Here is a 24,867-nt window from a genome sequence, read left to right on the forward strand (position 1 = left end):
CAGAGATAGAAAAAGAAGCATAGATACTAAAAGAAGCTGTCCCCGTCCAGGAAACACACAGCCAGGCAGACGAGCTCCGAGCCAGCTCCCATGTCAGAGGATGAAGAGAGCACATCCAGTTAGTCAGAGAAACAGGACTACAATTCAGATTCCATAAATCAGCAATCCGACAGTAAATGCACCAAAGCAGGAGTAAAACTGTTGAAATATATAAAAAAACAAATATTTTTTTTGATCTCATAAAAAAAAAAATCAGGCAAAATTAAGATGCTGATCTCATTACAGGACCCTTTTGCATTACTTCCAGAGAAAGGGTTTTCCAGGTACATGCTAGAGGAGGAGTGTTTCTCTCATTCCATGTGTTATGGCCATATGGAAATGACCTGTAAATGTGTTTAGATTGCTTTAAAACCTTCTAACTATTTGGAAACATTAAAACTGCCTTTAGTGAGCAAATTTGAAATGGAAAATTGCTTTAAATTCTAGCAGGTAAATAAGATGATCTGACAAGCATCCAATTATCTTATTCTACCTTCAAAAAAATATAATAATATAATTTTTTTTCTGATTTTAATATAAATCAGCAAATTGTCTTACCTTCATTATATAGTATATCTTAAAATATTGTAAGCTGCGTAGTTTTAATAAATAATTAATAATGTCACCTGGACATTGCTATGTTGATTACACTGCAATGCATTCTAGGTAAAAGACATAGAAGAAGCTGGTGCTTGTTNGCAGCGGCAGATTTAGCAAATTTGGGGCCCTAGGCAATTCAGGGTCCTCTGAATTGTGAAATCAACTCATAACACAGACCCATCCTACAGATAGAGATACATAATGGTAAATCCCCCCGTGGCTAAGAGAAGCTAATCCCGATGGAGTGCTATGTGACAAGGACTTCAGTTTCTAACTTAGGCTGTTGGCCATTAGCATCAGGATCAAAACATTTTCTCAGATATATTAGAAGGTTGTGCAACAATGAGTGACATAACATATGAAAAATTAAAATGCTAAATAAGTTAGAACAGGGGTCTTCAACGTTTTCAAAGCCAAGGACCCCCAAACTGATTGCGAGATGGAGCAGGGACCCCCTAATTATATATATTGTATGAAATAGTGTTATGTCAAACTGGTCCTATAGTCACTCTATTACAGATGGAGTAATGTAACTAAAGTAATCCCTCCCTGGGATTATTAAAGTGTTTCTGATTCCTGGTTGATGGGACAGGTGTTGTGAATGAAACGGTGTCCAGCTTAAAGAGCTCCTGTGTGTCTCTGAATGTGAGCATTGATGACTGAAAGACATCTTCTGCCTCCATTTATCTGTTTACTACAGTGTGTTGAATTCATGTTCATGTGGATTTAAAGACATTTCAATTAGTGGGAAAAATTGCAGGAAGGGAGAATATAAAAAAAAGTAATCAACCAAGACTTTCGCGACCCCCATGCAGTACCTCCGCGGACCCCCTAGGGGTCGCGGACCCCCTGTTGAAGACCTCTGAGTTAGAACATTTCACTTGACAGTATTACTGCTTCCACTGTCTGTATTAGTGGGGAAAAATGCTAGGCATGCCCACAGGGGTGGCCAATGATATGCTGGCCATGGCCACCCCTGGCCCCTCATCTAGCTCCGCCACTGGGTGGATAGAAATATGTAAATAAACTTGTCTTACATTACTGTTCCCTAGCANCCTGGTTGATGGGACAGGTGTTGTGAATGAAACGGTGTCCAGCTTAAAGAGCTCCTGTGTGTCTCTGAATGTGAGCATTGATGACTGAAAGACATCTTCTGCCTCCATTTATCTGTTTACTACAGTGTGTTGAATTCATGTTCATGTGGATTTAAAGACATTTCAATTAGTGGGAAAAATTGCAGGAAGGGAGAATATAAAAAAAAGTAATCAACCAAGACTTTCGCGACCCCCATGCAGTACCTCCGCGGACCCCCTAGGGGTCGCGGACCCCCTGTTGAAGACCTCTGAGTTAGAACATTTCACTTGACAGTATTACTGCTTCCACTGTCTGTATTAGTGGGGAAAAATGCTAGGCATGCCCACAGGGGTGGCCAATGATATGCTGGCCATGGCCACCCCTGGCCCCTCATCTAGCTCCGCCACTGGGTGGATAGAAATATGTAAATAAACTTGTCTTACATTACTGTTCCCTAGCAACAGGATCACACTGACAACAACAACACAGGGCGCTGTCAACAACAAACGCTGAAACAACACCAAACTCCTGAAATTAGACAAATACCAGAACAAAAATAGCATTACAAAGTATTTCGTTAAGTTTCTCACTCACTGTGGAAACGGTCCATGCATGCTGCAGCTATAGCTCAGTTCTCTTCTCAGAGGACTCAGTTCTCTGGACGTTTTTCAGGCCTTTCTCTCTAAGCTTGAAAAAAAATTATATTTTCTTCTTCACAGATAGCTTTAAGGAACATTTTAAACATAAATTGCGCATAAACTGTTTGCTACGTCTTTAGGATACTTGACATTTAAAAAGAGTGAGACTGGTCACATTATTATTATTTTAAACAATTCAAAGTTAATACCCCAAAAACAAAACAAAAAAAACAATCCACTGGACTTTGTTTCCAAGTTTGAAGGTGTTTCGCTTCCTATCCAGGAAGCTTTTTCAATTTAAAATGTCAGAAATAACGTTGAGACGCTAACAAAGGGAGTTGATATAAGGGTAAATAATTGTTTTAAAGGGGCAGAAGATATTGCATCCTTTTGATTGCAGATTTGTGATTGAATTAGAAATCATATCATGATCAACCATTGAATGACAATATTTTTTTGATAAAGCTGGTCTAATTTCAATGTTACTTCCTGCTGGATTTTATACAGGCGGCGTCAGTGTAAAAGTGGCTAAATCTATATGGTCTAAAGAAAAATGCAAACTCTGCTCATATTATTTTCCAATCTCAATCATTCACCAGCTATGGACGTCTCAAGCTGTAATATGATAAAATCTTAAAATACCTTCATCTTCTACCACTTTTTCACAGAGGCATAAAGTCCTGTATACTGGAGTACCAAGAGAGAACCCTTGCATGCAAAGGGAGAATATGCAAACTCCATGCAGAAAGAATGAGCCTTCTTGCTGCAGGGCAACATTGCTGCTTTCAGATGTATAAAAACCCTTCGGCAAGACGCTGTAACTTTCTAAAAATACAAAACAAACAATGTTTCAGTATTTGGGAGAAGAGAATCTTCACAGGAATCACCTGTTCATGTGTCTGCAAAAAATCCACTTTAATGTATATTTAATATCCTCTAAAAATCCTTTTTGAATCTGTATAAATTCCAACAAGTCATTTATTATTATCTGATGTTTAACTTCTGTAAAGCAGAAACTATAAACTCTAATAAATATATTCAAAAAAGTTTAAGATCATCTTCCTAGAAGCTGCTAAACTGGTTTTGATGGTTTAATATTTATGTTTAATCTTTTATGACTTCATGTCCTAGAATCAAAGAAAAGGAAGCTCTAACGGCACTTTGCCCATCGTTGGTTCTTCAGGCTTTATATTCATAGAGCGAGCCGCCCAATCAGAGCATGAACCCACTCTCAGCAGGATGCAACAACCATGTGACTTCCTGTAGACTAACCCACAGACAGGAAGTGGTTACAGGCCTCATGCACACCATGGCTCTGCACAGGATGGCTCCAGCAGCCTCCTTCCTTTCTGCTCAGGTGAAGCATGCTGCCTGCATGCATGGCTGAGCAGCAGTCTGAGAGAATGATGCATCATTCCTTAGTTATAACAGAGACATCACAGTTAATATTCAGTGTGTCAGCTGAAAACAGCGAAGAGTCTAAATGTTGCAATTGGAGCTTCTGTAGAATCACAATGTGACAAGCTGTTGTTATTAGAGTAAACACCAACAGACCATTAACTGTGTTTTATCAACAGACAGACGGTGGTTGTTGGTTGAGATGTTTCTGTAAACAAATATTTTGTTTCATTTCTCTCTAAAATTCCTCCCTAAAGATGGTAGATCTGTTTTCCCGAAGTGTTGGACTGTGGCTAGGTTGCTGTGATAGCCTGACTTGGTTCTCTTTTTGTTGTGTTGCTCTAGGAACCAGCTTTAGGCCAAGCAGATGGCGTGTCACACATGAACCCACATCACACTCTAGAACACCTTACAGAGATCCTGTTCCACTCAATCATTGTAAGGAATCCATATGCAGCCCAGATCATCACACCTCTTCTGCCATGCATGAACGAGGATGAGGGTTGATGCTGCTGCACATGCAGTGCTGCGGTTCCTTACAAACCATTTCTAAACAGTATAATTCCTTATTCTTTTAGTTTGTTTCTGCACACTCTGCAGTTCTAAAACATACTGCCATCTGTTTTCAGAGAGGAGAGCTCCTCTCCTGAAAACATGTTCTACTTTCTTAATTCAATTCAGTTTATTTCTATAGCGCCAAGTCAGAGCATATGTTATCTCAAGGCACTTTACAGTTCACCAGATCATCCAGTCAGTTTGCAGGGTTTTTCTTTGAAACCCTGAGACATTTTATTACTGAATGTGTAAAATTTCTACTTTATTTAGGATAATAAATGGAGTGAAGGTGGACATCTTGAAAGGCAGACTAACATGCTGTTTGAGGGCCAGAATTCTAGCTGATAGATGGCTGTTCAAATTCTTATTTGCAGCTGGATCATGTAAATAAATAAGTCAGAAATCATATGTTTTGATTTTTTGGATGTCTCTCACTATGGACATGCACCTAGGAGGACAATTTCAGACCATGATTTCTAAGTGGGAGAACTTGCATAATAGCAGGGTTATAAATACTTATTTTATTCTCTGTATATATGAATCAGGAAGAAGTGAAGAAAGGAATTGAATGGGATTTATTTATATGAGTCAGGATAAAATGAGTATTGTTGTCATCTAGCTTATGTGTGGACTGTAGTGAACTTAGTTTGGCTAACTGTGTTGAGATTACTTCAGAAATTGTTTTGATGGAAGTATGGAAATGCACTGAATAAAAAGAGGTAAAAAAACAACAACTTGGAATAAAGTCGCCCCATTAGTTTAACCTTTGGTTTTCTCCAGTATGACTCCTTAATTGGTTAAAATATCATTTGTGTCTCAAAGGAGCTTTGAAACCTTTTAAACATCAGGAGGATTTACTTGGGTCTGAATCTGTTTAGAACCCAGCAGGATAGACTGGATGGTTATGAACTGATTTTTATCATTTTATATAACTCTGACTCCTTTGATTCACTGGACAGGTATTAAATGACTGCATTATGTAAATCAATTATGTTTCTAATGTGGATTTCTTGGATTTTACATCTTATGCTAATTTGGGGAGAAAAGAATAAACATTGATGAACAGAAGTGATTTTTATTTATGGATTGTGTTACTCTGTGTCTCCTTTTTTTTGGTTAAAACCATTCTTATCTTTCTCACAGTGAAATATAATCCTTTATTTGTACTCTTCTGATAGTCTCCTCCTCTGACACATACTTCTGTCAAACCACTCCAAACAAACCTAACTGGATAATATCTAAAAGAATGTAAATAAAACTTACCAAAGCTGCCAAGACAGCGTTTTACTGGAGTCTTCTCATGGGTTTTATGTTTAGTACTCACATTTAAGACGTTAACATGAGATACTGCTTCTGTTTGTTTGAATTTCACAAAAAATATATTATTTGTGTGTAGCAGCTGTCTCCTGCTATTTAATATGGGATCCACTAGGAGGCAGCACTTATCAGAATCCCAGAGAGGCAAGGTTTACAAAATAACCATTGACACAATGCCATAAGAACCTGTATTAAAAATGAAAAAATAAATCAAGTCAATTCAGCTTCACAGGAGGACATTTTTTTAAACCAGGGACTCTTAAGATGAGACATTTTGTCTGTAGGTCTAAATAAACTACAAAAGTGTCATACAGTACATACACAGGGATATGGTTGAAATATTTCAGCTTATTGTGATGATTTATGCTCACAGCTCATCCAAACCTAAAAATATATTGTAGGTTTCAGTAAAAATAACATTAGATGAAACAAACAAGCAAAACGATATAGAAAATAATATATTTAGAATGCCTCTGGAAGTATGAGCTAAGACTGCTGACTTAAAATTAGAATGTTAATCCACAAGGATCATTGTTTTATTTATTTTTTTATCTTGTCGTGTTCAGCATTATGTGCGCCGCGCTCTGCCCAACGCTTTTGCTTTGCCAAGGGAGACTTGTCAGGATGAAAAAACTCTCTTGATCATTCAAGACCACTTTATTTTTTATTTAAGATTAATTTTGTTACATAAGTAAGATGAATAATGCCGAACCTGACAGGGAGAGAGAAAAAGAAAAAGAAAGAAAGAAAGAAAGAAAAGATCCTTAAAAGAGGTAGAGAAAGAAAAAAAGACAAGACAATACAATCAGCTGCTGTAGAAGACAAAAAATGCCGACCCAGAACCAGACCCAATCACTCCAATCAGACACACACACAAAAACAAATCTAAACACAACAGAAAAGAAAGAAAAAAAAATCTGCTTTTATACAGTAGCCCAACAAAGCTTTGTCTTTGTTTAGACAACATGGAAATAGAAACAGATGAACGGGTTCACCCCTTTGGAATGGGGGTCATTTGGTTTCTTTTGTTAGGCTGAAATGCCCCTTACCTCTCTATGTCTCTGAAATCTCCTGTAGGAGAACTCAACGATATTTCTAACATTTGAATTGAAAAATCTTCCTGGATGGGAAGTGAATTGTCTTCAAACTTGGAAAAAAAGTCCAGTGGATTGTTTTTTTCTTAATTTTTTGGGAAAGATTTATGACCTGGATGATTGAAATTCTTCACCAGCGTACTTCATCCTTTGTTAATTTTAAGAAGTGTGCATAACTTAATGCGGCTAGCTCTGAGAGCCTGGAGGAAATGTTTATGCCCAAGTATCTAATATTAACTGACTGCAAAGTGATAACTGGTATATTCTTTTTTTTCTTTCCTTTTTTTTTTAGAACAGTGTCCTGTTTGGCAATGTGGCAATAAGAATAATTGTCTTGATGTCAAAGAGTCAAACAGATTTTGCTTTCACAAGTGGAGCAGGAAGGCTATTGCCATATTGTTCCACTTGATTTATGCATATAAACAGCTTTATTATAATTCATGCAGGGAGTATTACAGATTTTATGGACACTGCAGTAAACAAGAAAGGAAAAACAGAAAAAAGGAGAAAAGATGAAAGAAGGAAGAGATAAAGGGAGATAGCGATAAAACATCTTCAGTCTGCTTCATCACTTGCAAAGAGATGTAAAAAGATCAGCACAACTAACTATACCATAAGAGATACAATAAAGTAAAACCTAGATACTATCGCTGAAGTATAAGTAGTATTGTTTAGTCTGACATGTATACTGTGTTACCTGAAGATATGAATATGGGCTTTCTGCATGGAAGTGAATCTCTGAGTACCTGGAGCCAAGCACCTGTAGTTGTTTGTGAAAGTGCACTTGTGCATGGGAAGTTTATCCAAAGGAAAAATGCTCAATAGTGGTTGTGAAGAGCCAAAGACGCGCCCCTCCAGGGCCAGACCCCGGTGGGCCAGACCCCCCGGAGCAGCCGCCAGGAATTAGCCAGTAGAATAAGCCCCCCCACCTAAATAATTCACCTGGCCACTTCCTCCCCCTCAATACCCCCATTCATCCCTCCCTCCAACCCCCTTTGGGAAGAGCAGAAATGACAGCCCCGGCACCGGCAGGCCACCCAGGCCCCGCAACAGCCTCCTGCCAAGACCCCGGACCAGGCGCCTCGCTCTTCCTCTATGCCCTAGATTCCGGCTGACAGCCAGAGAACAGGGGTATGAGAAAGATCCAGCTCAAATGTTGTGTTGTTGCATGTTGTTCTCAGGTGTAATTAAAACTGGGAGTACTAAAGAGGTGTCCGGTACAGTCCACCCCCCCCTGGAGGACAGGCGGTGCCAGCGCACCCCCCCCAATCGACAAACCAGAACCCTCGATGTCTAAAGTTTATCATATTATTGTTTTGTAAAATGTCAGGATTATTCCGGCTGGGCGTACGACTGCACAGGATAAGTGAGGACTTTGTCGTTTTAAGAAATTCCAACCATGCTGTCAGGGAAGAGCTGATGTTAAAATATATATATTGAGTTATCTACGGCACTAGTGGCTCCTTTTTCTGACATTAGGATGACAGGAAAGGAAGTGTGATAGAGGGGGAGAGACATGCGGCAAACGACCACAGGTCGGATTTGAACCCGGGTCGGCCGTGTCAAGGACTAAGGCCTCCGTACATGGGTTGTGCGCACCAACCACTGCGCACCAACCACCTCCACGCCTGATGTTACTATTTTTAAAACATGAGTGCCGCTTGATATTAGCGCTTGATATACACGTCATATTTTGGGAGCTACAGACTACAGACAGAGCTGTGGACTTAGACTAGTTCACTGAAAAATGTCCGAAAGTGTCGAAACATGATTTATTAATGTGAACATGTGGCTGACAGATGCCTGTGAATTTTGGACGAAAATGTAATACATCATCTGCATCATCAGGACTCTACTTCAGCAATGACAAGGGTCATTGTTTAGAAAACATGGAAATTAAACCGGACGTACAGGTCCACCCCTTTGGAATGGCAGTCGTTTGAGTTCTTTGTTAGTCTGTAATACCCAGTACCTGTCTATGTCCCTGAAAGAGGGTCGTTAGAGGGAACTGTTGGCCTGGCTGAAACAGCCGAGGTGTTTTGGTCCCCTCTATATGGGTGGGGGTTGCCATGATAGCAGGAAGGAGTCAACTCTTTTGCCCCATTGTAGCAAAGCTGCAAAATGCAGCTGAAATTCTGCAAACTGCATAATAATCCAAGTTATTTTTCATAAACAAACTTTTAGTAAACATTCTGATTTGTTATACTCTATAGATATAGTGTTTTGTTTTACTGCTTGTACATAAAATGTATGTTTTTGCATCCAATAGAAACAGTCTGCTCATTTCCAAATGTTTCTGTTTTTTTTTTCATATATATTAGAGACCCAAGAGGGCAAAAAACATCTCCAGCCTTTGTTGACTTATCGGGGTAAAGAAGTGGGCTGATGAAACCTGGAGAGACTCAGTGTCCTTCCTGAACAGGTGTTTACCATCCTGAGAGCTGCAGCTTGTTCGCTGCCCTGCTACTAAGCCTCCATTATGTCTTTGTTTTGCTGCACATCTCATTTAACAAGGACTGGTTGGAACTGGGATCCTCACATGTATACTGGTCAGATGTTTACTACCACCAGAAACATGCTTTTATATTTTCAGCAATCAGCCATGGAGTCTGGACCTAGAAGTTCTAGTTCATTTAATTTGTGGGACAATCTGAGATAGAAATCTTTGTAGAACCACAACAAATGAGAGGAGAGAAGTCATAGAAATATTAAATGTGTCATGATGGTTAAATGGTCAGAAACCTCACATTCAAATGCTGATTTTTATAGGTCTGTCCCAATGAAGCCTGGCTCTTATTTATAAGAGGAAACATAATGTTGTGCACAATCAACATGGGAGAATTAATTCCACATTGTTTCCTTTCTATCTTTTACAGCCAATGAACCAATAAATCAAGCAAACTGTGTCTGTCATTCAAAGGCTCGCCACTATTCTAAAACAACAGAGAAAATAAAGATTGGAGAAAAATCAGCGATTTGATTGGTCTTTGATCAGCTGACTGCATCCTCCCAGCTTTATATCGGATAAATGATTCTGTGCCACGATTATCCGCATCACAGAGTACTGAGTCATCTTCACTAATTGCCGCCCAAAACAAAAGTAACAGCAGGCATCGACTGAGAGATCAAACGTAAAGAGAAAGCTTGTTTTCAAAGGGGACTCAATGTGGAGCTTATGCAAACAGATCCGTCAAATCAAAGAGGCGACCTGTTTTCTCAACAAACTCTGACTGATAGACGTGTTACTCCCAGATTTCCGTGTTGGGAAATTACTTTTCCTATGTCATCACAAATCAATAAGACCAGGGGTGAAGGCTGTTGTTTGAACAAACACCCACTGAATGTAACATTGGCTGTTTGGTGGAAGAGGGAGAAAAATTGGATTTAATCCAGAATTCAGGCAAAGCTTAAACAGTTCATTGGATTAATCATAAAATGATTACTGAAAGAAATCTGATAAAAGTAGGAAAGAATTAAGAGAAAAAAGGTGAAAGTCAAAATCAAACTAGCTTATGCCACTTAGTTGGTGTCGATAAGATTATTAACATAGGATGGATGATGGTTGTAGAGGACCTTAAATAACGTGTTTCTGTACTCTGATGCTGAGTTTAGGTTCAGTCATAGACTCAGCAGAATCAGTTCATCCTTAGCTTCAAATGAGAGCATGGGTGGTTCTACAGGGGGCCAACAGGGGCCCATTTAGAACTGGTATTGCCTCCTGGGGTGTCAGCTGTACTGAAGATATAATCCAGACAGTTTTTATATGATAGCACATGCTGATTAAGGTCCTTTCATGGATGTTATTTTGGACCAGGAGGAAAACCACAGCTCAAACTGAAGAACGCTTCCCTGAGTTTGGACCTCCCACAAGCTCCTGATTGGCCCACCTTCTTTCCCTGTGTGATTGGCTGTCACTGCTGTCACTCCTGAGATGCTCACTTTACAAACATGTGATGCGCCTCTGAATCTGATTTGTGATTTGACGGCCAAACACGCTGAAGTTAGTTGGATTAAAAAGTACTTGCACCCCCCAACTTCTGAAATCAAAATTTTGTTCATGGCTCCTTTGGATCAATTTCTTGTTTTAAAACTGTCTAAGAAAAGATGTATCTGCTGTGTTGCCATAGAAACATTGTTTTCAACTGTTTAATCAGAGGTCTGCAATCTGCTACCTGCATGCTGCCACCTGTGGCCAAAACACTAAACTGCAGCTCTTTTATGCTCATTGTCATTGCTCACACTTGTTCTCAGTAAGGTTTTTTCACCTTACCTGGAGCTGCTTGAAGTCTGTAGAGCTGGATGGTTATCCACCCTCTTAAATATAATGCTTCTATCGTTTGCTTGGTTAGACCCGTTTAACACGGACACACTTGATGTCACATCCGCCAAACAGCTTCAAAACTTCTGACCTGATGTACCTTCAGGAAAATAGGCTACAGATTTCTAGATGCATTGGTGCTGAACTACTGAGGCAACACTGCTCATCAAACCATGTTTTAGTTGTGAAGGGTAAAATGAAAAGGGTTTTTAAAGATATTTTTCAGTAAAAACTTACATAACTGCAACTAGAACTGCCACTGCATGAGAGCAGGTGCAGAGTTAGGATATTTCGGGCTCTATGCAAAGACAGGCAGGGGGCCCTCTGAACTGAGGAGACAACACATAAAACAGAGTCATTCTACAGATAGAGAAATGTTATTAGAATAGGGGAGATTCCGATGGCATTTTAATGAGGATTTTTATTAAAAACATAATTAATGTGCAGAAATAAGTAAAAGCTGCATTAACCATACATGTAAAAGGAATTTTATGGGCCCCTCAGAAACTTGGGGCACTAGGCCTAATGCTCAATCCGCCCCTGCATGAGAGACACCCCAGGTGAGTCATATTTATTGTAGTGGCAAATTAAAAATAACATGTAAAAGCATAACTCTCCTCTTCATTCTATCTGGATGTTACTTCACTTTGCCAATGATGCAATCCTCATCTTTGGTTTCACCAGGTTTATTAATTAGCAGTAAGATAATGTGATATAAAAATCAACACACCAATTTGAGACCTGAGTCATTTTTTTAAGACTGTGAAAAATGTGTAGACGTGTAGCTTACACGCAGCAACCTGTTTTATTGTTTGATGCCATGAGAAAAAGCAAACAAGCTCGCTGTGCTACAGCATCTGCTGAATCATACAAGCAAAAAAAAATTTCCTACCAGGAACTCCAAAAAATCAGCAATAAACTACAGTTTATATGGTGCAGGAAATAGTGTGGGTGAATTTAACAGGGATGTGTCCTAATGATAGATATGACCTGTAAAGCAGCAGCAGGGAGGAGATTCCTGTATCCCGTCATATCTGGGTGAAACACTTGGTGATGATAAGAGCAGTGGCGGAGCTGAATGGGGGACAGGAGGGGCCATGGCCACCCTTAGCCAATCATTGGCCACCCCTACCAGTTTTTCCCTCTAATATAGAAGGTTGCAGCAGTAATACTCTCAAGTGGAATATTCAAAACATTGACATTTTACATATATTAACAATTACTTTACAACAAAAACACTGTGATAAATGATGCACATCAATATACCAACATTAAAGATGATAAATACAGAATTCCTGCTCTTTTCAGAAATAGATTTTGTCTCATGGGGTAAAGAAAAAAAGATGCGTCTCTGCAAGTCATGCTGGAGTCTTTAGTGAAATCATAGTTAAAAAACTATTTTAATAAAAACGTATCAAATAATCAATTCATGTTGATATTAGTACTTGTATATATACATTTTTTTTTTTGCAGAATGATTATTAATGATTATCCCAAAAAAGCCCCAGAACTCAAACCTGAAATACATTTTTTCTACTACACCTAATTTAGACAGGATGGATGTTTAAATATATGCGTCTATTTGTTAGCAAAGCCTGTAGTAAAGTATGGTTTGTCTTTATTTATAAAATATGGATGTTTTAGTTGTTAATTTTCCTTTTGGAACAGTGTGACCCTTTCAGTCACCCCTCAATGTACATTGGTTGCTGCCTGGCCACCCTTCTAAAAACTTTCTGGCTACGCCTCTGGATAACAGATAGGGGAGGTTTCACTGAATTTCTTCAAAATGTTGCTTCCTTTCTAAAGTACGTGCATGGTGGATTATGATAACAAAGAAAACTCAGGAGTGAATGAATCATGTCTGTGTTAAGAAGGGTTTGCCTACAGATCGGAAGGGCTAATTAACTCCTGATACTTTTTGTCATATTTATTCAAAACTTCATTCCTGAGGATCATTTATTTCGTTTTTATTGGCTGACATGATTTTTCTGGAACCGTTAAGTGACGTTTCAGAGCTGACGTTAAACCAGTGTCCTGTTAGAGATGTTTCGAGCTACTTCTACCATGATCTAGTTTTTACAAACATCTGATTACTTTTCCCAAATATGTGCGATTCATGAATTTAAAAACCTTTAAAATAATAATTTTTTTAAAGAAAATTGTTTTCCTGTAAAAAATGAATGTCTCAGCGTATCCCTCTGCATACTGCTAGAACAGAGCAGTTTTTCATCCACTGAATTAATAATGAAAATGTTGGAATGTTCAAGAGGTTTAGGAGAAAACGCAGAAGATTCTCAGTCATCCAGGTCAGAGTCATTCCAAAAAAGTTAAAACAAACAATACACTGGACTTTGTTTCCAAGTATTAAGACGTTTTGCTTCCCAAAGCTTTGATGGGCTTCTGTATAAAGCCTGTAACTCAATGCTATTCCTGACATTTTGAATTGAAAAAGCTTCCTGGATGGGAAGAGAAACGGTTTCAAACTTGGAGACAAAGTCCAGAGGATTGTTTTTTTAAACTTTTTTTTAGAAAAAACCTGCTATGATTTCAGCATCATTAAAGGTTTTATTCATCTTTCAGCTCATTCCCATGACTTTCACTGCAGACCCTGTATCTATCCAGAGTAAAGATTCCTGGGTTTGTATCACAGACTTGCACACTGCTAACTTTTCAGAAGGATGGTGAATACTTGTTACTTGAAACTCCGCCCACCTTCTATTTAAATCCTCTGTTAGGCAGCTCAGCTTCACATTGGAACTGGATCTTGACCAACAGGATTGGATTCATAGGAATAGGATCCCTTTTGACTGAATCTATGGTCTCACCTCCAACTTAAAGGTAAGATTAAGACACTTTATGTTGCATGTTTAAACAATATAGGTAATATATCAGAAAAAAAGGGTTCTGGTTGTAATTTTTCTGCAAAAAGTTGTTGAATGCTCAGTTTTATTGGGAGAGAGCGCATTTTAATAATGAACAAACGTTTTTGACATTTTCTTTCAGCATAAAGAATTAAAACATCCAGTTTTTTCTGTTTTGCCTCTTTTTAAGGTGTCATTCACATCTCCAGTTTGACCAAAGAGTGAAACCTGAGTCCAGCATCAACTTCTTCTTCTTCTTCTTATATTGATTATTCTCCCGCATCCTTGGACGTGAAGCCGGGCAGAAATCCCCTCCTACTGTTTTCCACAGAGAGTGAGATCCTTGCCGGAGATGCGGACCTTCCTCCTGGGCTTGTATTGCATCAGCCTGCTCTCCCTCCAGCAGCTGTCGGCTTCGCCGGCCGGGGAGCGTCCTGACGGGAACAGGTAAGACCGCCTAAACATGCAGCGACACACCTGTGCGCCTTTTTTATACCAAGGAACGAAGCTACGCCTGATTGGCCGAGCAGAAAAGTTTAAAAAGTCGCGCACCTGTCGGCTTAGATCAGATGGTCACGCGCCGTGCTGCGTCACCAAGTCGGAAACTTTGAATCAGCTGCTGAGCAGCAAATGAAGATCTGAAAGGTTGGAAATGAGTTTTCTGCCCGCGTGGCGCTGCTGTTTAAATAAAGCCACAGTTTGAGTTCAGACTTTCTGTCTGCGTGTCTCTGCGTGGAGTCACATGAGAGTCCAGAGCTGCAGAAAAATTAACTACAAGGTCGAAGGCTTTAAATCCAATCAAACATTGTCTCTTTTTTAAGCATCACTGCAAACAAATACATAAAGACATTAGAAATATAGCAGGAAAACCTCCTCATTATTCCTGTCTTCTATCTGAGGAACAAATGTGACCTAGTATTTTATTGCTGCTATCTCAGAAGCAGTAAAACTGTTGATTGGGGTCATGGCTCCATGCAAGGTCAGATATGAAATCATAAGAAGAGCATAGCAACATTTACAGGAGACAATGAATCCTCCTGGGGCCACTAAACATCTTGGGGTGGCCACTGAAACTAAAAGCCATAATTTCAGGGTTTGAATCTACTATTGTGGTAAACCTGCCTGTAGAAATCAGAAAGACTTCAGTAAACACCTCCTCAGATCCTGGTTTACAGCAGTAGCCATTCAAAATGTCCTCACTTTCCTTGGCTGGTCCTTGGCTAGTCCCCTACAGTTCCTTGTTAAACATCTAAAATATTCTTTCTGTCTTGATTTGTGGACATTAAGATCTAAAGACAAACATTATCTCCTGGTCAGACCCTGCAGTTCAGAGAAAGATGGAGTCACAGTGAAAAAATATGCACGCCCAGGAGAAGGCCAGTGGCTGGAAGTTGGAGGGGATTTTGCAGCCATTTTGCTGGCTTTTGACTGGGAAGGGCCATTCTGAATGGCTGCTACGGTTTTGTGTGATTTTTTTTTTTAATGTTACGTCACTGGCTGTGAATAATGGGATGAAATGCTGACCTGAAGCAACTATAATTTACAGTGGCGAGTGGGGTGGCCAGTGGAGTCAGGAGATCTGCTGTAATCAGGAGCCGGTCTGCGGATTGTAGGTTAAAGTGCACTCAGCAGTAAATCAGTCATGTTAGTCCTGTTTTTCTTTGCTCCACCTTTAAATCCCAAACTTAGACATGAGTTACGATGTGGAAAGACCTCCCGGTGATTATACAAGGTGGGGAAACCAGTTCGTATGTATGAATGGAGCTCCATAATGGAGCTTTGCAACCATGAATGGCACCTGTTCTTTTTAATAGCAGAGGGTTTAGCTGCAAAGCTCTGCAATAAAAGATTAGGAAACAACCTCTACATCAATCATTGTGCTCACTAACAGGCTGTAGGCTCATTCTGCTGTTTGAGTGATGCTCATCCAAGTAATGGTGCAGTTGCAAAAGGTAGCAGTTTAAAGGAAACAGAGTGTAAAGGGCGCCCTCTACTGGTGGACCTGTGTGCTCTGTTGATTCAGTTTCTGACTTCAGGTTTAACTTTTTCTGTCTGTTTATATGAGTCAACTATAACCTACTGAGAGCGATTTGTTTTAGTATAGATTTAAAAATGAACGTTAAAAAAAAATAATATATTAAAATTTTAAACGCATTGTTAATCACTAAGACATGTTAAAATGCAAAATTAAAATATATTTATTTACATTTTCCACTTAATTGCAGCCCTGAATTGGTGTTTCTTTCTGTAAGGGGCTTGTTTTAGGCCAAGTATAAATGAACCATTGATTATTATAATAATCTATAAATAGTGACTAACCTGATTAATTGTTTCAGCCCTATTGTAGAAGTTTGGCAGAATAAAATACTTATATCTGAAGGTACTTTACAGTTCACCAGATCATTCAGTCAGATTGAAAGTTTTCTATCTAAGGAAAACCAGCTGATTGCATCGACTTCTTGACTCAAAGGCAATCCCTCCCATTAAGCATGCTTGTAGCGACAGTGGAGAGGAAAAGCTAAATTTTAACAGGAAGAAACCTCCAGCAGAACCACATATAATAGCTTCTTAAGCCTCCAGATCCTGCATGTTTTTTTTCACTCGGAAATATTTCCAAACACTTGAATTCTGTCTTTAATTTAAGGCTTAATGAGCCTCTTCCTCTGTGCTCAGGGTGAGGCTTTCACTTGCTTCATATTCAAAGTGGTTTAGGAATGGTCTCTTAGAAAGTCTTTAGATCCCTCAATTTACAGCTTTATAAAAACTATAGAAAACAGAAAATTTTTATCACTAACATTTTTTATTTTAGTTGAAAGTAAAACAGTTGCCTCTAAAAAATATGATATGTTGATATATAAACCATAAAGCAGATTAGAATGTTTTATTTTTTTTTCTGTGTTTTTTGGAAACCCCCCCAGAGTTTTAAAGCGGCAGTTCTGGGTAAAATCCCGAAGCTTTTAATCAAGTAGCATCTCTTTAGATGGCCTATTGTAACTTTATCAAACCGTGCCATCTCTTTGTCTATTGATGAGTGACCGAGCGCTGAACACCTGCTGCTGAAGCCTTCACCTGCCAGCCTGTAATCCCCTTGGCCGTATCTTAATCCCTCAAATGCATCTTTTTCTCCGTTGGATCCAGTCTGCCAGTTTTTCAATGCTTGAATCCCCCTTCTAGCATCATCGGTTCTAACTGTTCTGTTGCTGTCTTATTAAGGCTCCAAATTCTTCCTCCTCTCTGCACATGATGTCCTGTTATCTTCACACACTGTCAGAGGAATCATAACAGACTCATATATTCCACATTTCTTTGCCTGTGAGCTTGGATTTCTCTCATTCCTTCCATGTTCTGTATCTGTCGACGGTGCATCTCTGTAGCCTGATAAGGTAATGCTGAACCCCTGTAGGAGAAGTTAAGTGTTCCTCTGACCACATGCAGCAAATATCCTTTATCTCCTTCTCACCTGACTTTATTTTTTACTTTAAAAGAAAAAAAACTCTCTAAAAGCTGAAGATCTGTCTTTCTGAATGGTTCCATAGTTCTCGTTTTTATTGTTCAATTAGCTTCCATCCAAATGAAACTTAAACAACTCTGACCTCCTTCCACTAAGAGTTCAATCTTGACTTCTGCAGCTGTTCAGCGTTCATTTTTCCAATTCATTGTTTGGACAGAAGCTCTTTTCTGTTTGCTTTAGAAATCTTTTCTCAGATGTGCCTTCAAACCAGTTAAATGGTTCTTTGGTTGCTGCCCAGATCTCACTAAGAACAAATATCTTGTTTTTGAGATGAAGGACATGCTGAGATTTGCAGTTGGACCTATTTGGACCCTGCTGTGTCTGCGTCATGGTACAATAACATGACAGTTTAGTCTGAGTTCTTGTGTCATGGTCCAGGTTTGTTTATCGTCACCGAGGTCAAATTATGTCATGTTGTTCTCTTTTAAATCATTAATGAAGAACAACAGTGAGCTACAGTCCACCAGACATCATCTGTAGGAGATTCTGTGTTTTTTCTCCTTTGCACAGATTTAATACTTTACTTTTATTATTGGAGTTTTGGTTTTTTTAAAATCTCTTCAGTCTTTGGGATTAAACAGTTCCAGTGAAAGGGGCTGAAAGCAGCGACCAAACAGGTGGAGAATTCCTCTCTGGATTATCGATTAAAAAACAAAACATGGAAACAAGCTCTGCTTTCCACGCCGCATTGAACGCCTTCCCTGCTTAGAAACAACCAGCACTCAGCGGGAAGCACAGCTGATGACGATGCTGAATGTCTTGTTTATTTATCGCTGGCTTTTGCTGCCTTTGGATTTACCTTTCTGACCCAATGGCTGCCATCTACTATAAGATAGTTCCTATTTAAACATCCAGCCCACAGGCCTAGAATCATCAGCACCGCAGATTACAGTTCTGTCTGGTCTGGCAGTGAGTGTCAGTGTGTGAGTCACCTGAAATATTATCATTTCAAATCCACAATGAAAATACATTTAGAACCAAGAGACAAATCTGATTGCAGTAAGACACTAAACATGCATTCAGTAACTTAAACAGAGGCCATACCGTTCACACGGTTGAGCGGCTGCGTAGCTCACCAAGTCTGAGCTTAGCCTTCCTGCCACCTTCTGTGGCATCGTTATGCAACCGTCTGTCCAGCTGTTTGACAATAACCTCACCAGGCTACCACACCTGACTGGCTGAATAAATCACAGCCTTCACATAAAGTCTGGATGCTCCTGTTGAATAAGAAGCAATGTTATATTTGGAACAGCTGTGGCATCTGCCACCCACAACTCAGAGCTACATTTTCCTGTTTGTCTGCAAAGCAAACATCTGATGCATTTGCTGAGATCTAGCGTTCAAACATCAGTACTCCCACTGCCTGTCTGCAAGGTTCAGTCTGTTTCCTGTGTGTCCCCCACCCTGGTGTCCAGCAGTGGGGATAGTTTGGACACTCTGTGGTTGGACTGTAATACTGATGAGCTGCCAGGTCATGTTCTAAGAAATGCACGGCCTGTTCAAATAATGAACAGATGGTGGATCTTTGGTTACTGTTTGCTGAGAGACCGGTACCCGCTGGCTCATCACTTTGCTCACCAGATCTTTCCAAGCGTAGAAACTGTCCAAATGTCTACTTTCCAGACAAAAGCTTTTAGACAAGGATCAATGAAAACTATTAAGTAATAGTCTAGTTCAGGGATAGACTATTAGTTGAATTTGTTGCGGTTTTAATGAACAGAATAAATAAAATAATAGATAATAAATGTTCAATAACACCAAGGGCCTCAGTTTCTGGTCATGTTTCATTTAAACAGAGTAGGACCCAAACCTTCTCACTACAGCCCTGTAGTGGGCATCTATACTATTAAACTTTTCTTGCCACCTCACAGAAGTTGTACATGTATATGCTAGTTCCTAGTGCAGAGAAAATCTACAGTTATCAATCACATCATTTTTTTCAAAGGTAATTACTATTTTAATTGTTGGCAAAATGGGGCAGTCCTCCTACTGACAATTAAAAAAAACAAAAACCAACGGACTCTGCTTTTAAACACATTTATATTGTTGGACGAGTTAGAACGCCACTGATGTGCCGTTTTCCCTGGAGCCGCAAAACCAAAAACAAGTCTGGTCATATCTGAACGCAATCCTGTGTGTCTGTAAGACTTCCTGTTTATATAAAGAAATAAAAATGAAATTCAGATTTCTTTCCAAAGAAATTCCTGCTTTTTTGTCAAAGTAATATATGACATAATCATTTGATTCTGTGAGCTTTGAGAGAAATAGTCCCATGGCAGAGCCTTCTTGAATTCTGTATTGAGTCTCTTTATACACCTGAGAAGTTTGGGTTCTGGCAACAGGAATAGATGAGAGATTAACTGGCTTCTGCAGAAGTTCCCGGGTAAAAAGAAAATATTCCTTAGAAACGCTCGTGGTTTGGCAAGATGGAAAAAACTCCATGAAGAGGTTTCCAGGGCTGAAGACGGGCTTTGTGCTCTGGATGTGCTTCTAAAATGAAAGAAGTCCATTTTTACATTTGGAAGTACCAGCACTGCCTCTCAGTTTTTGGACTGTGTAGATGATAACCTTTTTTATTCTTTAGAAGTCATACATGTATTTAATGTTTGTCCAAACTATATGAAGAAATGACAAAAACCTAAAAGAACATATTGTTACCAGTTTTCTTTTTTCCTTTTTTAGACTGGTTGATCGTGAAGAACCCATCATCCAGGAAAAGGAGATCTCCGCCCCCTCAGAAAGCCCCACAAACAGCATCCTACAACATCCAGTTACAGACAAACTCCGCAAATGGCTGTCCAGCTTACTCCAGCACCCTACGGCGTCAGGCGTGAGGACGGCATCTCCAGGCCTGACATGGGGACGGCTCACTGAGGCTTTTCAGATCAAGAGAAGGGCTAAGCGCTCCCGTGGCCACACGCACTCAAGAGGGAGCAAAAGCCACCCCCAGCATGCCCAGTTGAAGAGAGTGGGTTGTGTCCTGGGAACCTGCCAAGTCCAGAACCTCAGCCACCGTCTGTATCAGCTCATGGGTCGGAATGGCAGGGAAGAATCCTCCCCCGTAAACCCAAGGAGCCCTCATAGTTATGGATGAGCTCGGCTCCACCTATTGCAAGTTGATCAGTATCTCTATTTATTTGACTGAAGGTATTAGTTGTAGTTTCTGCATTTGAAGTTGATCTAGTCCACAGCCAGCTTGACTTATGGTAGAAATCTCTTACCTTTACTATTTGTATTCGATGGATGGATTTTAAAATTTTATTTTAAGATCACAATGGACCAAATCAACTCCAAGGTTCGACAATCTCCCTCCTGAGAAAACTTGGACTATAAGACATCTTGGTTTTCCTTCTCTGTTGGAACATTTCTACCTTTTTAAAGAGGAACTGATCCAGTAGTATAGTTGTCTACTGACCTCCAGAGCCTTGGATATATGGCTGTTCTCTGATCAAACCCTTCAGCCCCTAATGTGGATTAAAGCAGCACCATGAGCTGGAGACCTGTCAAAACCAATGTATTTCTGAAGGCCTTTTTAGCAGCTAAATGAACCCTTTTACCTTTTCATCGGCTTTAAAGTTCATATCCAGTTTAAATATGAACTCGTTGATCATCATAATAGTTAGCATTTAAACTTGGAATTCACCTCCCAGAAGGACTTTGAGTTCTACTTCTGTCTTATACCACCCGAAATAGGGGCTAGAATGGAATCGACGATTAAAAAAAGGAAAAGGAAAGTGTTAGCATGCAGGGATTAGTTACTGAGTCCAGAAAAGATCTGTTTCCATTTGGGATTCAGCTAAAACAGGAAACAAGTAAAATGAGTGAGGTTAGCAGTTCTTAGCTTTCATGCTCTCCCTCAAATGCTTATAAATAATAATAAGAAAACACTTTAGACATAAAAAATATTTGCATAGCAACAACCTCTTTTATCTGCTAGCTTTGTGGCCTAGAACATGCAGGGCTTCTAGTTTTAAAGAGATTAAAAGCTGAACTCCTTTGGCCTTTTTATGTCGATTCCAACGCAAATAGGCACAAGAAGGCAAACTAGCTACGAACTCCAATAAAACACGCATACATTATGATTTTCTTCTCAACTATGTAATGCGGTGTTACAATGTGGATCTAAAATGAAAACCACACTGACCAAAATGCTAGCTGTGGCCGTGCCCAGTCTGAACACATGTAGACTAGCAGCAACCAAAAATGCGTGTCCCAACATCGTCTTCTATTTATGTCGGTCTCTAAAATTGGGAAGGTGGATGATAGACTCTGACTTTCCTTTGAACAAAGTCTCATTTGTTGGCCATGTTATAATTAGCCAGGAATTACAATTCCCATCTGTCCAGGCTTTTATTATCCTTACCCACTTATACAAGCTATATCACGGAATATCTATTTTTGAGCTTTTTAAGATGTTTTAATGCCGTTCTTTTATCAATTCTGACAGTACTTTGACAAAAATTCGCCAACTTTCTCTGATTCGTGATACGAGGCAAAGTGCAATCATTTCTGCTCAACATTGAGTCAAAGTGGCTCTTTTAGAACCTAATATACACAGCAACAGCTTGTGCTTTTTTAAGTTAATATTTTAGTGACAAAATGTGTTTTCTGAAGCTAATGGTCTCGGATTTTGTTCAGCTTTCCTAATTGCTGACAGTGGAGTGATATAAGGCTGCAGGGGTAACTTCAGAAACACTATTATTTCATGGCGAGTGAATTCTCCCAGTGCTAAAGGTAGTATTTCATCATACATATGCCAAAGTTGACCTCAGAAGAGTTAGAAAAACGCGTTCCAGAAACTAATCCCTTATAGGCCCGGCAAATGGGGACTCTCTCAGCTATTGTTCTAGCAGACAACAGTCCACCGCAAGGCCAGTGGTTTGATCAAAGACCACAGTACTGGCCAGAATGTTTCCACACCTACCAGGTGAACCTAAATTCATTAGTGTAAAGCAACACTGCATATTTAGAATTTAATCTAGAGGGATGACTGTGACCGTGTCTTTAAGGAACTCCATGACTTCTCAGTCTTCTGGTCTGATGAGTTCGGCCATCAGAAACAAAAAACAAACAAAACAAACACTGTTTGAGACAGTGCAGTGACATTCATGGGGTGTTAGATCTGGAAGTTAAAGGTCTCGCACCCCTAGTGGGTCAAAGGTAATCAGTGCTGCTTTAATAAGCTGGGACCAGAATAAGCCAGATATCCCTCTATAGGCTCAGAACATGGCTGGCACGTCTGAATAAGAAGGTCAAACTTCAACAATCACTAGACACCAGAAAAGGCCTGATTGATGGTTTTGTAGCATTAGCATTTTATGTATGCATTTTATTAAATCTCCATTGAAGACCTCACAGGCGCTGTTTGAGAAGAAAAGCAAGAAAAGAGTTGAAAAGCAAGTCACTTCATTTTATCTTTAGTATTGTTGTGTGATATGTTGTTTACATTATTCCAACTTAAAGGTTTAAAATTCCTAAGATTGCATTAGTTAAAACTCACCAAATATCTGGAAATACTTGACTGAGTGGCCTTACAGTATACAACCCACATGATATGAAACCCTAGATGTTCATCCTTTTTTTTTTGTTTTTTCTTTGTTTTGTCATCCTGGCTGTAATTCCTTCAGACAGGAGATCAAATCTAAATAACCAGCCGACTCATAGTCTTAACTCCATTCATTTCAAAGGCTTGCTGAATAGATCTTGCCTTCCCCTCTGCTGTAATGGAGCTAATCAATGACGGATCATTAAATGGAATACCAAGTAAAAAAACAAAATCTATCTGCTTTTAAATGTTTCCTTTCAGCCACCCACTGTGTTTGGATGTGTTTGAACTGCTAGCCTTATCACAGTTTTGCCATGGGTGGCCACCCTGTGCAATGCCCTGGCCACCCCACTGGCCAGCATCAGTTCAGCATTTTATCCCATGATGCACATGAAAAATCACACAATAAATAAGTAGGTGTGTACTGAAGCCTTTATCATTTCTACAGGCAGGGTTACCACAATAGTAGATCAAACCCTGAAATTACGGCTTTTAGTTTCAGTGGCCACCCCAGGATTTTTAGTGGCCCCATCTGGCCCCCCCCCTATGTAACATTTCTGGAGGCATCACTGTCAGTGCCTCCTGGTAAGAAAACACCCAAAGGATTTCAATGCTGACACAGTCCACTGATGCCTTTCACTTTGTCAGCCGGCTTGTTCTCCGCAGGTCAGGTGTTCTTCTTAGGGTCACAGGAAAGCACTTTAATGCCAGCATACTGACAGTGTTTTATGACTTGAATTTCAATGTTGAAGAGCTTGTTGACGGCGGGATGAGGAGCTTCCTGTGAAAGCTACCTTGTGATTGTTCATGAATGTCTCTGAAGGTGTACATGCTCTCCACATGGCGTGAGTACACCCGTGAATATGTGTTATTCAGTTGTATTTAATGAAAGTTATATATTTAAGAATTTAAGTTATCTTTGTGTAATAATGTCTTAGAACTATTTATCTTGTTTTTTTTTTCCATTGTTCTTTATCAGAGTAGGAAATAATCGACTGTAGTTCAAATGTTACTGTTTTTTCATGTTCTTCAGTCTGTAAAATAAAGTACTATACTGTAGAGTCAAAATACTTGTTGTACTTTCAGTTTTTTTTATGTTACATCTAAATCACTAATTTTGAGGGGAAAAATATATATATATATATATGTATGTGTGTGTGTGTGTGTGTGTGTGTGTGTGTGTGTATATATATATATATATATATATATACACACACACACGTAGGCATCAGATTGACCAGGTTAAACATTAATATTAAGGTTTTATTACAGATTCTTGGTTTTAGTTCTAAACATATTTTGGGGCATTCTAACGTATTAATTTGATTTGATTTAAGCTTTTTTTAAATGTAGCTCTGGTTGTTGTCATGGTTCAACACCATATGGGCTTTGTTTTCTAAGAAAAACCCAGCAAATTGAATACTCAATGACTTTGAGTAGCATTTGGTCCTCCTGGTTGAGCATGTGGTAACAGTGGAGAGAAAATCTACATATATATATATATATATATATTTCAGATATCATAAATGCATATTCAGTCAAGCTGATAAATGTCAAAAAGTCCACTTAAAATGTTTAAACATAAATAAAATGTAATTCTTACTGCTACAATTTAGATAGGCTCAGTAAGGTTGGCCATCTACTGAGATTATCTGCTAATTTGAGAAGGCAGAACAGACACACAAAAGGAAAAGAAGAGCACTGATTATGGAATACATTCCACACAAAAGAAGGAAAAAGTTTAGTGGCAGTAGAGCTCCTTCAGTCTCTCCATCTAAGAGAGAAACTCAGTAAAGCTGATGGACAGTTTAGATGATGAAAGACATGCAGTTTGTCACAGTAAAAGTTCAGTCAGTAGCTATTTCTAGGTGGGGGACAGAGTGCTGCTGAAAGACAAGAAAAAGTGTATAATTTACA

General features: G+C 39.3%; 1 protein-coding gene across 1 annotated transcript; it reads left to right on the forward strand.

Annotated features, from left to right (window-relative positions):
• Positions 1-13,793: 13,793 nt before the first annotated feature.
• On the forward strand, positions 13,794-23,973 carry LOC107098822 (ADM2-like). The gene is made up of 3 exons (XM_015396679.1): positions 13,794-13,871; positions 14,085-14,341; positions 20,088-23,973. Exons 2-3 carry the CDS (start codon positions 14,247-14,249, stop codon positions 20,497-20,499), a joined length of 507 nt encoding a protein of 168 aa, XP_015252165.1. The 5' UTR covers positions 13,794-13,871; positions 14,085-14,246; the 3' UTR covers positions 20,500-23,973.
• The last annotated feature ends 894 nt before the right edge of the window (positions 23,974-24,867 follow it).

This window comes from Cyprinodon variegatus, unplaced genomic scaffold (genome assembly GCF_000732505.1).
Source record: "Cyprinodon variegatus isolate N-32 unplaced genomic scaffold, C_variegatus-1.0 Scaffold813, whole genome shotgun sequence".
In the NCBI taxonomy this organism is placed as follows: domain Eukaryota; kingdom Metazoa; phylum Chordata; class Actinopteri; order Cyprinodontiformes; family Cyprinodontidae; genus Cyprinodon; species Cyprinodon variegatus.

What these genes read in the sequence shown, in the direction of transcription:
- LOC107098822 (XM_015396679.1), top strand. Translation starts at nt 14,247, where the DNA reads ATGCGGACCTTCCTCCTGGGCTTGTATTGCATCAGCCTGCTCTCCCTC. An exon ending in GAGCGTCCTGACGGGAACAG is followed by an intron (nt 14,342 to 20,087) that starts GTAAGACCGCCT and finishes TTCCTTTTTTAG; the next exon opens with ACTGGTTGATCGTGAAGAAC.